Source organism: Gymnoscopelus braueri, assembly GCF_963280865.1.
Source record: "Gymnoscopelus braueri genome assembly, chromosome: 21".
NCBI classification, from domain to species: Eukaryota; Metazoa; Chordata; class Actinopteri; order Myctophiformes; family Myctophidae; genus Gymnoscopelus; species Gymnoscopelus braueri.
Genome location: NC_137623.1, coordinates 35850936 through 35867168, shown reverse-complemented (window position 1 = coordinate 35867168; position 16233 = coordinate 35850936). Strand labels below are relative to the sequence as shown.

General features: G+C 41.7%; 1 protein-coding gene across 1 annotated transcript in view; it reads left to right on the top strand.

Moving 5' to 3' along the window:
• LOC308077617 (disco-interacting protein 2 homolog C-like) overlaps window positions 1–16233 on the top strand; it is a 95543-nt gene that overhangs the window by 54993 nt on the left and 24317 nt on the right. Inside the window, 3 exon segments of the mRNA XM_080418375.1 lie at window positions 303–439; window positions 1523–1731; window positions 16212–16233. The exon segment at window positions 16212–16233 is cut by the window's right edge and continues 93 nt beyond it. Of these exon segments, the coding sequence (XP_080274501.1) occupies window positions 303–439; window positions 1523–1731; window positions 16212–16233 (368 nt within the window).

The following is a 16233-nucleotide window of genomic DNA, read 5'->3' as shown; positions in this document are numbered from 1 at the left end:
GTTTTAACTGGAAATACTGTGGGATTTAATGGAACGGGGCAAATAATAAAGGATCTTTTTTATTTTTTTTACAGGGTCAGTATCTTATGTTAAATCTAATCACGTTAATAAATACATGATAAATGAACGAAAACTAGTCCAAAATGTCTGTACAAATGAAATGTCACAATAAGGAGTGAAAGGTGTGAGTGGGATACTAGTCCCAAATGTGGGTGCTGTTAACATTCTCTCTCTCTCTCTCTCTCTCTCTCTCTCTCTCTCTCTCTCTCTCTCTCTCTCTCTCTCTCTCTCTCTCTCTCTAGGTGCAATGTGTGTAGTGAAACCAGAGGGCGTTCCCCTGCTGTGTCGGACAGATGAGATCGGCGAGTTGTGTATCTGTTCCATTGCCACTGGCACCTCATACTACGGCCTTGCTGGCATGACCAAGAACACCTTTGAGGTTAGGACTCTTGTGTGTTCAGCATTAAAGCTTGAAAGCAAATTCCCATCAGTCTGCAAGGCATCGGGCACCTTGTGGCTTATATATATACTGTGTGTGTGTGTGTGTGTGTGTGTGTGTGTGTGTGTGTGTGTGTGTGTGTGTGTGTGTGTGTGTGTGTGTGTGTGTGTGTGTGCGTGCGTGCGTATGTGCGTGCGTGCGTGCGTGCATGCGTGTATATATATATATATATATACCGTAAATTTCGGACTATAAGCCACGACTTTTTTCCCATTTTTCGACCCTGCGGCTTATATAACGGTGCGGCTTATCTATGGATTTTTACAGCTAACGGCCACTAGGGGACCTCCTAAATCTATGGATTTTACACCTGCGGCTTATAGTCCAGTGCGGCTTATATATGTACAAATCATTCAATTTAGCTGCTGTGGCTTATATTCAGGTGCGGCTTCTAGTGGGAAAATTACGGTATATATATATATTTATTTTTTATTTTTTATTTATTTTTTAAAGTATAAGTATACTTACATACTTACTAGATTATTTTCAAAAAAAAACATCACATTTGACAGTCAGAATACTGTTATTTACAGCTCAGTTCAGGACAAAAATTATGTCTGCAGCCCCTCCACAGTGGCTGCAAAACCAACATAACCCTGACATGCAGAACAATAACAGTGTAGTGTGTATACTGTAACCAGTGACATACAGTACAGCACTGGTTCTCCTCCTGTGGGTCAGGACCCCCAGGGGGGTGCCCTCCCACATGATTTTGGGGGGGTCCCCAGATGACGGTGAAGTGACAATTTAATGACTTTTGAGACCTTTTTAAAAAAGAAAGAAAAGAACTGCATCAAAAGTAATCAACAAACTTATAAGAACTGGTCAAACATTGGCCAAATTGTCAAATAATATAAGAAACCGAGTCAAACTAAATGTAATGCCTCAACTCCTACAATTCCAAGAGCTTATCAGGGTGGGGGGTCCCCAGTTCAAATATGATTATTTTGGGGGGTCACGCCCTGAAAAGGTTTTGAACAGCTGACATATAGAACAATAGCAACAGTGTAACAATGTGTACAGGTGTATCCAGTGAGCTCCGGCGGGGCGCTGGTCAGCGAGTATGCCTTCGTGCGGACCGGCCTGCTGGGCTTCATCGGCCCCGGGGGCCTGGTGTTCATCTCCGGCAAGATGGACGGCCTCATCATGGTGAGCGGGCGGAGGCACAACGCCGACGACATCGTCGCCACGGCGCTGGCGGTGGAGCCAATGAAATTCGTCTACAGGGGGAGGTGAGTGTCGTTCCGATACCAATAATACCTGTGTCCCGGAAAAGATGCCGATACTGCCTAAAATGCTGGTATCGGTATCGGCGAGTATGCTGTGTCTCCGCCATTCCGATACCATGTAATTTATCACATGATGATATGTCATTCACAGTCATCGATATATTTGTATTTCGAACGCTTCAGTTGATGTTGCACTACTGTTTTATAGTTTTACTGTACTATTTACATTATTTTTACTAACTTGTAGCTGCACAATTATTATCATTATCTTTTTAATACTTTTTTATTGGGGACAATTAACACATTGGGTGCCAGCATTTTTTTTATAACAGAATACGTTGGGTGCCAGCAATCTCACCATTGACTGCGCTTTGCTGTTTAAAGCTCTAGCAAATCCACGTTAAAAAAAGCATGCATTCATGGAGCGCGATGACCCTGGCTACATCCTGGAACGATAACATTTCACTCGCGAGTTACAACGGGGAGGGATCGCGCATCGCGCATGACCGGTTTTCCCCAGCGGAAACAGATTCGAAGATACAGACGTTTTAAAGAAGGAAATAGACAGGAAGCGGATGGGGAGCCATGTTTTTGACTCGGTGATCCAACTGGCCTATCCTTCTCAGAATCGCCTAGGGTGACTCCAGAGCTGCTCTAGCCCCTCCCGTGTGGAAAAAAAACAGAAAAAACAAAAAGACTGAAAACACAGTTCAGACCGTTTTCGGCACCAATGCGCTACTCTGTGTAAACACGGTTCAGACCGTGTTCGGCACCCGATGTGTTAAATAGCATATGGCGAAAGTCACATTACATCACAAAACAAACCAAAAAACAACATACAATCCCACCCCCAAACAAAAACGAGTAAACAGCACAACAAGGCAAAACAACAACTACATAACAGTACAGTACAGTACAGTACAGTACAGTACAGTACAGAAAAAGAAATAAATACAACAAACAAGGTCAGGGGTCACATCATGGGTCACAGTCATTGTGTCATACACCAGTGAGAGAGACACTGTCCGAAACACACAGAGCATTCTATTCTGGAGAGGTATGATTATTAAAATGTTCAATGAAAGTTCTCCATGCCTCAAAAAAGCCTTCAGTGGTTCTTCTGAGAGAGAATTGTGTTTTTTCTCTCTTCGCTTCTCAGTCTGGAAAGCACCCTATCTCCAAGGGAGGCGGGACATGGCATACGGCTGGAATCGAACCGTGGCTTCTGATTGGTCTGTGGTGCGGGGAGGGACAAAAAAAACAGTGTGATCGTTGTGATTCGTCATTCATTTGAACAACATCCAATCAGCAACGACGTTGCCTAACGTAACATATGTAGTTCCAGTGTAGTTCTGCAAAACGAGTCAATAGGGTGCTTTCCAGACTGAGAAGCGAAGAGAGAAAAAAAAGTCCACAGAACGTAGCGAAGCAGGCTGGATACCAGGCTAATTAATGATAGTCACATGTCACCTTTCCAAGAATGTATTCCAAATGTCAGCCACTGTCTCCATGCCTTTGTAAGTGGATGAGACACTTATTGTAAGACGCTGTGGTTTAAGTGAACATCTCAGTATCCGAAAAGTGAACGTGACATGAGAAGAATAGGAATACATTATTGTTTGAGTAAATTATAAAATTCGTGAATAAAATATGTTGAATATTTGATAGAGCAATGATAATTAACCAGCCTCGTAATACTGGTACTGCATAACAAAAACATATCAACAAGGACATACACATAAAGGCTCCTCCACCATCTCAAACCACCACTACATCAGTTACTAGTATCCTTAGACATTCTTTACATTGAAATGAAACAAAATCAATGCAAATAAAAAAATATATAATAAAAAAAATTAATAACAAAATAAATATATATTATATTTAATTGAGAGCTAATGGGATGGCTTCACGCTGATTTCTACTAATACTAATCTCTGCGACAAATTCACAAAATGATTAATTGGCTTTTGAGGCCGTTAAGCCTGCACAAATAAGACATAAAAAGATATCAAAGTACCTGCCAAGGATGAATTGCACCCCTAACTGCGCTGCCGAGCAAATCACATCTTGGTCGCTCTGGTGCTATTTGCGCATATTTAAATTAGGCAGTTATGGAAACATTTGGCACCTTTCTATGTTGCAGAAAAACACCAGCGCTAATAGTCACACATAGTGGAAATGATTAGAGTCTTCAGAGAGTTGGTTGTAACTGTAGCACATTTATCAGGGGCGTCTTGTCCATATTTTCCAGTGATAATGGCAGCGGCAGTGATTGTAGCCAGGCAAAGGCATCATCATGCCAGGTGTGCTCATGAGAGAATCGTTTAGCCATCTTGTACCAGCCATCTTGTACCATCTTGTACCAGACAGTATACAAACGGGTCCATTTGGTTCCATTTGTGTACTGTCAGAGTTACAGACTTGTAAGGGTCCATTTGGACTGAGAGTCCCTGGAGTCCACTTTGAGAAACCCTGTTGTAGCCTACAGGGGGTGTCAAACCCACTTTACTAATTTGCTTTTTTTCCGTGCGTGCAAGCTCCCATATGGCACGCTGAAAGGCACACATGCTGATTCGGTCACACCACATAAAACACGATGGGTAACATTTTTAGGCTGTTCATTTTAGGTCTAGAACTATTGTATATAGACCAGCGGTTCCCAAACTTTTAGCTCAAGACAAAAAAGAGAAATTAGATGTTTGCCCGGGACCCAAACTAGTGAAAATAGCAGACCTTCAAGCTCACTCGCGCCGCGTTGTGAGCTTGTAGACCTGCTATTTTCACTACTTCTTAAACTTTTTTTTTTCTTTTATAGAAATTACAAAAAAAAAATATTTAATTCATAAAATTATTTTGAAAGATTTTGGAATTGTTTTTAACACATCGACCGCCAGAGGTTAATCTCATAATGTACTCACCAGTGCCAAGGTGTTTTTGTTGTTTTTTTGTTTTTTTCATGTCGCCATAGATCTTGTTAAAATCCTTAAGATTGAGATTGAGCCGGTCTGTTTACATCCGCGACATCCCACTGTATCTCCCAGTGAAAACCACGTGTCAAACGGGGCATCCATGTTTGAGTTAGAGCGGATTACGTTAAACAGTGAAATGCGAGGAGAAAAAACTACAGGAAGAGAATTGAGTTTCAGTTTCGTCTGTAGAACGAGGGCGGACGTGATCGTCAAAACCGGATCCCAAATAATTCCGTTTCCGGTCATCAAACCGGAAACGGAAGTGGATCAAAAAAATTCCGAAAGTGCACCCGGACCGCGCATGCGCGAAAAGACCGCAGCCCGTAGGGCTACGGTCTCGGCGCTTAACAGTTGGATTTAACGGACCGTAGGACTACGTTCTTGGCGGTTAATGTGTTAATAGATGAAAAAAAAATTGTTTTTTGTTTACACTTTTTTTTTTAAATCCTTTGAAATAATATATGTATTTGAATGTAGGAAATTTACTCGAGACCCATAAAAATTGGTCCGTGACCCAAACATGGGTCCCGACCCACTGTTTGGGAAACAGTGATATAGACTATATTTTATTTGCATTTCATACCTAGTCGTGCAGTGTGCACTGTGCAAGCATCCCACATCCTTTCAGCAAAGCTGCGGTACACACCATGTTTTACATTATGTGTGCACATGGTGCTGGTAATATGGTTATAATTGATGTCAAATTAAATTCATCATTTTGTGGGATTTCAAGATGGCCACAGCCGGGTAGCCTTGAAAGCGTTGGGGGGGATTAGCACAATTTTACACATGGCTTCCCAACCTGCGTACCTAGATTCATTAGAAAGTGGTGGTACATAATTATAAATATTACGGGTGGGCAAAAGCCAGCAGAATCGGTTCTCTGTACTGGTGAGTACTGCACAATTCAAGCACTGTCTGTAACAACAATGCTATTATAGTCCAATTTCCAAATGTAGCCTGAGGGAAAGAAACGTTTCACAGCCTCTCAGCTCAACCAGCGGACTTGAGTCTGACTTCGGCCATGCGAAATGTTATTTTCAGACAACATAAATAATGTCAAATTGCCAATGGTTGGCTGTAATAAGCCAGCTCCACAAACTCCTCGGTGACAAAGATGCACCGTTTAGACTGTACTGTACTTAGCGACATGGATAATTGCAGACACAAAACAAGGACAAATTGCACTCTGCGGTGGTGCATAAATGTATGTCTTGTTTGTGTTGGCATATCATTAGCACAGTATCGTTTTTCAATCTGACCTTAACCCTTTAAAACCTGAGGCAGATTCTACAAAATGTCTTCTAAATCCAGTTTTATGAAAAAACGTATGTCGCTATATCAGTGGTTCTCAAACTTTCTCATTTCAAGGACCCACAAAATTATATGTATTCGGCCGCCGACCTCCATCTCAAAATATGTTTTTCCAGGAATGCCCAGAAGTAAAGATTTGAGTAAGTGATGTACGAAGTGATGTGCCACGAGCTTGTATTTCTGCTATTTTTGAATAGCCAAAGTATAAAATTATACTTTTTAGCTCAACTCTAAAATGACCCAGATGCTTTTGCTGTTTTAATGGGTTAAGACAAGGCAGATAGCGGGTGCAAGAGATGTGCAATTCATGTTGCTATGCAGTGGCCGCAAAATGTATTCTTTGTGAATTCGTCCCCGTGTTTACTTTGAAGTGACTCATTCTGAGTGTTTTATTAGATTCTTGTTACAATCCTTTGGTCTAGGGGAAAATGAAGGATTGTCACATACGGGTTGGAAAGTGAAGTCTGGTTTTTATTGACCATTTATTTTCCTTTCTTGTTAGAATTGCATGATTTGACAATGAATGAATTATTTTATGACATGATTTTCAACACTTGATTTTCAACATGATTTTAAACCTTAACAGAATAAATGATATATGGGGCAACTCAATAAATAATCAAAATCAAGCTGAACTTATCTGGAGTTTCGGAAACTGTCTAATCTAACAAACATAGAAATAAAGAGTACAGAGTGAGTCCTACTTTAACCTAACTGCACTCAATTAATCTGGCCAAAAGTTTACTGGTACAAAAAACTGGCACCCATACACCATTAGTAACCAGCAAAGGAAGAATCCAAACTGGTAACAATCTGAACCATCAATGGCCAGGTTTCCCAAACGACTTTGAGCTCAGACGCAGCCTAGAAGCTGCGTGAGAGCCTCCACGCACCTGCGCAGTAGCAACCCCGCCACGATCTATCTTCATTAGTAGCAGCTGTGTGTGCTCTACGTGGTATCTAAACTGGCTTCAGGAGGCACCATCGTCGCAGGTTCTCATTACGTGTGTGCTAAAACTACATTCGCGAGACAGCATAGACGTAAAGACCTCCTGGACGAAGTCTACGTAAGGCCGACGTAAACTACGTAGGGCTGTCTGCCGCTACACTGCAGTTTAAACACCCTTTGCGAAAGTGAAATGGATCATAAAAATACCAGAGCCAACTGTCAGATGTCCTGAAGCAGTCCACTCCAAATACAACTTTTGAATAATATATTTATGAATGAAATTACAGTGGTGAGTTGACATCTGCAAGTTAAATAAAACACTAAAGTGTCCCCATTATGCAAGTAAATTAAATATACTTAAAATACCAAAAGTAAAGGTATGCAGAATGTCCCATTTCCCAAATTTAATATGTATTAAAATCTTTTGAAAATAGCAGATCTACAAGCTTGTGAAGCGTTGTGAGCTTGTAGATCTGCTAGTTTCAAAAGATTTTTTAACCATTCATAAAAATGGCGAGCGCAACAGCTGTCACTTTGTGAGAGGAACTGGGGACTTTCATCATAACGTTTAACTATAAAACTTCGAAATTTCGGAAACATGTTTAGCTCAGCATCATTTATATACCTTTAGTTAACTTGCCATATGCTTAATATTTTTATCAGACGATCGGATCATCCGTGAGAGTACAATTTGTAAACTTCGGGTTCATGCATAAAGGACTAAGCAGCGCAGCCCTGGTTCAGAGCGTTAGTGAGTTCCCTCTAACGCCCTGGAAGACCCAAGAGTAGTAAAAATAAACAAAACCATTTCGCTACTCACCAAAGCAAAGGCTGTTTTGTGTTGTTGAAAGTCTATTCTCGGAGGTGGGAAGCCTCTCAGCACCCCAACTACTCTGTAAAATACACTTTTTGGGCAGCAAATAAAATATGTCAGCGAGACGGAAATTATTTTTATTTACTCCACAGTGCCCTCTACAGATCTGTAGGATTGAACTTACCATTAACCAAAATCTGTAGAGGGCACTGTGGAGTAAATAAAAATAATTTCCGTCTCGCTGACATATTTTATTTTCTGCCCAAAAAGTGTATTTTACAGAGTAGGTGGGGTGCTGAGAGGCTTCCCACCTCCGAGAATAGACTTTCAACAACACAAAACGAGAAAGGGCGTGCAAAAGACCTGGCTATCGAGCTCAGGCTTATTAGCATGACTGGTAACGTGTCGTGCTGGCGAGTGGGAGTTTCGGGTTCAATCCCAGCTCACTGCTTCCCTAAATATGCATGGATCCGGTGTTTATAAATTCTAGTAAATTCCGATCATCTCATAAGAGGTGACAGAGCCAACTGTCAGATGTCCTGAAGCAGTCCACTCTAAATACAACGTTTGAATATATTTATGCATTAAATTACATCTACAAGCTTAAGAGGCGTTGTGAGCTTGCAATCTGCTATTTAAAAAAATATATTTATACATATTAAACTTGGGAAATGGGACATTCTGCGTCCTTTTTTTTAAATATATATTTAGGGGCTTTTTTGCCTTTATTTGGACAGGACAATAGACTGACAGGAAAAGGGAAGAGAGACACAGTAAGGTCGTCGGTACTAGAGTCGAACCCGCGACAGCTATCTTGATGGATTCCCATATTGTGTGACATGCGCCTAGACCGCTAGGCTAGTGGACGACCCATACTGAAAGCTGTTACTTTTGGTAATTCTTTTTTTTTTCATATACATTTATATCTTGCAGACGTCAGCTGTCACTTTGTGAGGGGAACTGGGGTCTTACGTCCTTTAGTTAACTTGGCTTGCTTAATATTTTTATGTGTGTGTGTGTGTGTGTGTGTGTGAGAGAGAGAGAGAGAGAGAGAGAGAGAGTGTGTGTGTGTGTGTGTGTGTGTGTGTGTGGTCGGTCGGTCGGTCTTTTCATAGATCTATTTCGCTACGATGGGTGTTACTACCGCCCCAGGTCGCTAGTAACAAACTGCTCCGTAGGAGAGCACTGCAGGGCTACGCCTCTCGCAGAAGTAGGAGGAGAGTAGGATACGCCATTCTGTCTCCCAAATGTAGTTTTAGCAGACACGCAACGCCGTGGACGTGGGAAGCGATTGCACGTTGGGCAGAACCAGCTGCTACTAATGAGGGTAGAGCGTTGGTTTCGCCGGGTCCCAGGCTCTTACGCAGGCTGCGTAGGCAGCGCATGAGCTGAAATCTACGTGGCTGCTATGGTACTGCGCAGATTGTGTGGACACACGTAAGACCCGTCGTAGAACCTGCGCAGATGCTCAACGCAGCATCTCTACGAATCTCGTTGGGAAACGCGGCCAATGTACCTTCAGAACAACTTGCACCAGCAAGCCTAATGAAGGCTTTACTGAACATAACTAGGATTAACACATGATAACAGAACAAACAATATGGCAGGCGAGCAGGGGACAGCACTACTGCAAGTGCTGACAAAATCCTCAGGTGTTTGGTGTCTTTAAGTAGCCAACCCCAACCAATCACTGGAAGGGCTGATGATTGGCATCCAGCACTTGGCAGATAGGCAGCACCTGGAACCTGGAAGTAACCACACCCACTCACAGACCCACTCTCTGACATACACACTCTACTGTCACACTCTTCCACAGACACTACTGACACATGTAACACCCCCACCCTTAAAATCAAACTTCTAACCTGATGTTTGTCTATTTACGAGGAGTTACGAGATTACAAGATTTACGAGGATTTACGCTGATTTACGTGGATTTACGCTGATTTACGCTGATTTACGATAAAGACCCATTTCAGAAGTAGCCTCAACTACTCGAGCCTTACCTGACCCACAGGCTTAATTGAAAAGTGGCCACAACTACTCAAGTGAGCATTACCTGACCCACAGGCTTAATTGAGAAGTAGCCTCAACTACTCTCCAGTGAGGAAACACCTTAAAAAGACACCCCCTGCACTTGAAGAAGATGATCACTGACATGGAGAAGGGGAGTGAGCATATGGCCAACAAGAAGCTCAGTCTACAGGAGTCTGAGGAGATGAAAGGCCAAATCCTGCACTTGCTCAGTCACAAAATCAAAAGTTAACCTGCTTGACTAGTAATCAGACTAACAGTCAGCCAAAGGCTGCCCTGAAACTCTTCATTTTAACTAACCCCCTTAGCAGATACAACCTTTCAAGAACGGAGAGTTACTAAACATTTAGCACCCAACGTTTTAGATCAAAACAGAACATTTACGAGTTCCAGAATTCAAGAGGGGTGAATACCAAGAATGCAGTGTTACTAAACTTTTAGACACAAACATTCATACCAAACACACCCTGAGCACCACAAAACTACGAGTAGCGATAGTTCTACATGACGCATAGTCAACATCATTACATAACTACATAACACCACACAGTAATGAATATTACTACATAAAACAGAGTAGCAACTACCACCACATACACAAAACCAAGTAGACATCACTACATTTAAACATCCACAAGTAATAACCTCTACATAACAGACAAAACTACGAACCTGCATCGCCATTTTGTGACTGATCCACCCCTGATGGGCAATTATTTGTTTCTACACCTAAACGGAATCCACTTCAGACTCACAGAAAGGGGTGCACTAAACCAATGTGCTAAGTGTTTTCGAATTGAACTGTACCTGGACTGGGTGCCTGCACGGTCTGCGCAGCAGCGGTACCCAAGGCCTCTGGAGACCCAGATCTCCTCACCGCATCCATGAATGCGGATCTCTTTCCTCAACTCAATTTCCTTGAGCTCTATTTGGAAAGCTTTTTCTGTCTCCCCTTCCTCCATTTCCATACGTGCAATGCACTTTTTTTTCTCAGGAGTATGAGGAGCCAGCTGAACCAGTAGAGGAGCCCGAATCTAGGCGCGGTTGTGATGTGCCAGGAGGTTTGGGTTTCACATCAAGCTGTGCCCCAACCGTATCCCCCTTTCAGACACAGTGCTCTCACAACCTATTAATGCCACATCGGCTCCCCCCTTGTCAACAGATGCTCCAATGTTAGACACCTCCGTAACGGGCCGCTCTGGCAGGACCAACACCCCTATGTCCCCCAGTTTACTGAATAAAATCTCCTTGATTTTATTTTTACCATTCCCCTTTTTACCATAACTCTGAAGTGGTCCGCAGTTAACAAAATCATCCTTCCTACAATCACATTCACCAATTGACGGATCAGCCACAAATGCTTTCCAATCAAAAGCTGCCATTTCCTGCTACTGAACACTATTAAACACTGCTAACAAACAAACACAGATTTCACTCAACAACCGAAAACGAGCAAAAATCCCGGACGAGCCCCCATTATGTTACAATCCTTTGGTCTAGGGGAAAATGAAGGATTGTCACATACGGGTTGGAAAGTGAAGTCTGGTTTTTATTGACCATTTATTTTCCTTTCTTGTTAGAATTGCATGATTTGACAATGAATGAATTATTTTATGACATGATTTTCAACACTTGATTTTCAACATGATTTTAAACCTTAACAGAATAAATGATATATGGGGCAACTCAATAAATAATCAAAATCAAGCTGAACTTATCTGGAGTTTCGGAAACTGTCTAATCTAACAAACATAGAAATAAAGAGTACAGAGTGAGTCCTACTTTAACCTAACTGCACTCAATTAATCTGGCCAAACGTTTACTGGTACAAAAAACTGGCACCCATACACCATTAGTAACCAGCAAAGGAAGAATCCAAACTGGTAACAATCTGAACCATCAATGTACCTTCAGAACAACTTGCACCAGCAAGCCTAATGAAGGCTTTACTGAACATAACTAGGATTAACACATGATAACAGAACAAACAATATGGCAGGCGAGCAGGGGACAGCACTACTGCAAGTGCTGACAAAATCCTCAGGTGTTTGGTGTCTTTAAGTAGCCAACCCCAACCAATCACTGGAAGAGCTGATGATTGGCATCCAGCACTTGGCAGATAGGCAGCACCTGGAACCTGGAAGTAACCACACCCACTCACAGACCCACTCTCTGACATACACACTCTACTGTCACACTCTTCCACAGACACTACTGACACATGTAACAATTCTACTGTCCCCCTTTTGGCTGCTCTTTGATGAGGCACTGCTCACTTAAATCAAATGAGACGATCCACTTTTATTAGACTCGAGTATCTCTGTGAATCTTTCTCATTAAAGCCACTTTTAATGTTGGCAATCAAAAAAGGGAGACTTACACCAGCCCCCCCCCCCTCTGTCAAGTGCTATTTCATGGCTATTTCATGGCTAGTGGCTATATTGTTTGGATATATCTCAATCAGGTGACAATGGTGTGACTTGAATCCTGTATTAGCTCTTACAGTTTACAGTTTACAGTTTAGGCATTTAGCAGGCACTCTTAACACATTCCATGCCAGAGTTTAATATCATAATGTACTCACCAGTGCCAGCGATTTATTGTTGTTTTTTTGTTTTTTTCACCTCGCCACAGACCTCGCTAAATACCTTAAGATCGCGCGTTAAACTGTTTGTAAACACACAGGGTAGCTGTGTGAGTGGCCCAGAGAAGAAATTTTCAATCGGCAACATTCCATTTTGCAGTAGTCGCAGTTTCTATGGAGGAGCGAGGAGAAAAACAACACCGAGATAATGCCGATTTAGCGGAAGCTTTAGAGCGGCGGTGGATGGGAACGAAAATCTTCGATTGACATTCATTTTCCGTTTCCGGTGTGCTACAATGAAATGTGTCACTGCGAGAGAGTGCTACAATGAAATGTGTCACTGCGAGAGAGTGCTACAATGAAATGTGTCACTGCGAGAGAGTGCTACAATGAAATGTGTCACTGCGAGAGAGTGCTACAATGAAATGTGTCACTGCGAGAGAGTGCTACAATAAAATGTGTCACTGCGAGAGAGTGCTACAATGAAATGTGTCACTGCGAGAGAGTGCTACAATGAAATGTGTCACTGCGAGAGAGTGCTACAATGAAATGTGTCACTGCGAGAGAGTGCTACAATAAAATGTGTCACTGCGAGAGAGTGCTACAATGAAATGTGTCACTGCGAGAGAGTGCTACAATGAAATGTGTCACTGCGAGAGAGTGCTACAATGAAATGTGTCACTGCGAGAAAAAGAAAAAAAAAGACCACTTTGCGTAGATCTACGCGACTGGCACCTGTTACTTAGGTTCGCGTAGAACTACGCGATTGGCACGCAATGTGTTAATCCAGAGCGATTTACAGTACGCAAGGACACAAGATAATACATCATATCATAATACATCAATAATACATCAAATGCATAGAAATAGTAATCTAATAATAAAGTAATACATAAGTAAACCAATAGTCCAATTTACTATATACATATAGCACATTGGTTCCCAAAGTGAGGTCCTAAAAAAGTAGTTAATATAGCGTCACAATCATTTTAACCACTTTAACAATATTTTATACTTTGGCTATTCAAAAATAGCAGATATACAAGCTCATAGTGCGTCACTTCATGCCGCGCTATGAGCTTGTCTGCTTTTTTTTTTTTTTCGTGAACATTTCTGCAAATCTTTGAATTATTTTTTAAAGCGAATATTTTTAACTAAAACCTTTGCTTCTGGGGGTCCCTGGAACAAAATATCTTGAGATGGGGGGGGGGGGTGTCTGTGGTCAAATACATATCATTTTGGGGGTCCTAGAAATGTTTGGAGAACCGCTGATAACATTTCAGAAAACTCTTAGGATTTAGAAGACATTTTTAGAATGGGCCTCAGGTCTTAATGGGTTAACAATGCCAATAGCTGCATATTATACATTAGGGGGTATAGTATTGAACGCTCTGCAACTTAAAGGTAGGGTAAGTGATATTTTTTTGTGAAAACAACAATGTTGTTAAAAGGTTAAATCACTATATTCTGATAGTAATCATTGCTATAGAGTGTTTGTTCAGTAACAGGAGTATCCCCGTCTCTCCAGCTCTTTGATAAACAGAAAATACATTTTTCGGTAGGTGTCAAAATCTCAGCCAATCAGGAGAAAGTACCCATTTTTAAGCTTCATTTTTATAGTGTTCCAGTTCCAATTTTGACTGCTCATTTCTTAGTGTCATCACTTCCAATTTCACTTGTTTAATCTATATCCTGATTGAGTTCTCTATCCTGATTGGATAAAATTGGAAATGAAACAAAAATGCATTTTCTGTTTTATAAAGAGCTAGAGAGACAAGGAGACTCCTTTTACTGAACAAACACTCTATAGCAATGAGTACTATCAGAATATAGAGCTATTTAACACTTATTTTAACCAAAGAAAATCACTTACCCCACCTTTAATCACTGCCTGTCTCAGCTGTTACTTTGTCTTTACCTTGTAGGAGGGAATATAACACCAGCCTCCCTCCAGCCAAATGCTGCTATACACGTTGCCTGGCTGACTTGATAAGTTTGTCTACTCTGCCAAGCTACCTTGGCAGGTGACCAGCCATCACTTGAACCTCCGGCCTGGCATATAGAAATAAGCGAATAGAATACTTGAATTTTGGCATTTTAAAAACTCTTCGGGGACTTGAGAAACCAAAAAAAAAAGTTAGCTTCCTGCCTTTTTATTAATGCCATTATCTACATATCAGTGGATTAAAACGCAGAATCATCAATCATAACACTGCTGGGATCCGGAAAAGCCTTCACAATGCTAATGTAATGAGTCTGTGGGGAAGGCTCTGGGGCTTGTGGTCTCCTCTCTCCATATTCATTTTGCACTTGGAGATGAAAAGAGGAGAGAGGGAGTTGGGAGGCTCGGCGAGTCACCGCGCAGTCGGGGGCACGTACATTCAGACATAGAAACGAGGTCTCAGGGGAGTCTGGTGGGAGATAACTGAACCAGTTTGACAAATTTCATACAAATTTTCAGTTGGGCAGAATGAGCCTGAAGGTACTCTGCCTCTGCCACAGCAAAATGTGTTAATATACTGTTGCTTTACAATCATTTTAACCACTTTAACCATATTGTGTACTTTGGCTATTAAAAATTAGCAGATATACAAGCTCACAGATCCGCTTTTTTGAAAAATGATCTTTCAATATAGTATTTTTTTTAAATAATTTAAAGCAAAAACAAATTAACAAAAGGGAGGATGGCGCACACCAGTATTGGTGAGGTGCTGCTGCCTGCTGACCTTGGTAAATATAAGTATAAAAGTAAAGAAAAGGCTGCACACTCATAGCCACGATGCAGGATTTATTTGAATGAAAAAACAACGTTTCGACCTGGCAAGGTCTTCTCCAGGGACCTTCTTCCCTGAAGAATACCTTGCCAGCTCGAAACGTTGGTTTTTCATTCAAATAAATCCTGCATCGTGGCTACGAGTGTGCAGCCTTTTCTTTACTATTAAAGCAAACATTTTTAACTTGCTTCTGGAGGTCCCTGGCACAAAATATTTTTGAGATGGGGGTCCGCAGCCAAATACATACGTATCATTGTTGGGGGTCCTTGACATGAAAAAGTTTGAGAAGCATTTATTGCTTTGGTCTCTTGAGACCAAACAAAAGCACTGGCCTTCCTCACCAGCCTGTTGAGCTTGTGAATGTCGTGTGTACCACTTTAAGGCTATAAGTTATACTTAGTTGAGAACGGGTGTCACGCTTCGAAAATAGCAATAAGCTCACAATAGCATCATGCTGTGACATGTTGTGAGCACAGAGTACCTTTCGGAGTGGGCAGTATGGACTGTCTAGCCTGGAAACCTGATGAATCTGAAGCGAATTTCATATAGTCTACTGTCTAGTCAGAAAAGTAATTTCTGCTCCTAGATACCTAAATTAGATGATATAATGTATACGTGATATGTCTCGATTATGTCTCCGATTATGTGACAAAGGTCGCAATCCTTTCAAAATATTGTTTATTCATACAGTTGTCCGCCTGGCTCTCATTGACTTGCATATCGTTGCTGTTGGGCAGAAACTTCCCATCTCCATATTCTCACTTTTTGAGTTTTTTACGTAAATTAATGCCCTACTTGATCATACTGCAGCGTCACACAAAAGCATCGAAAGTAGCAGATCCGCAAGCTGAAAAGTAACAGTTTTTAGACTTACAGGGGTTTTCGCCTGACAGGGACAATATACAGTACAATGCATTCCATCAAACGTCTGGCACCAGTTTGCCTCCCAGGGCGTCTCCTGGTGTGTGCTATATGTGGCGTATACTGTAGAACGTGTTGTCCTCCTTGTTGATCCCTCCTCCTCCCCTGGGTGTCCCTGCAGGATAGCGGTGTTCTCCGTGACG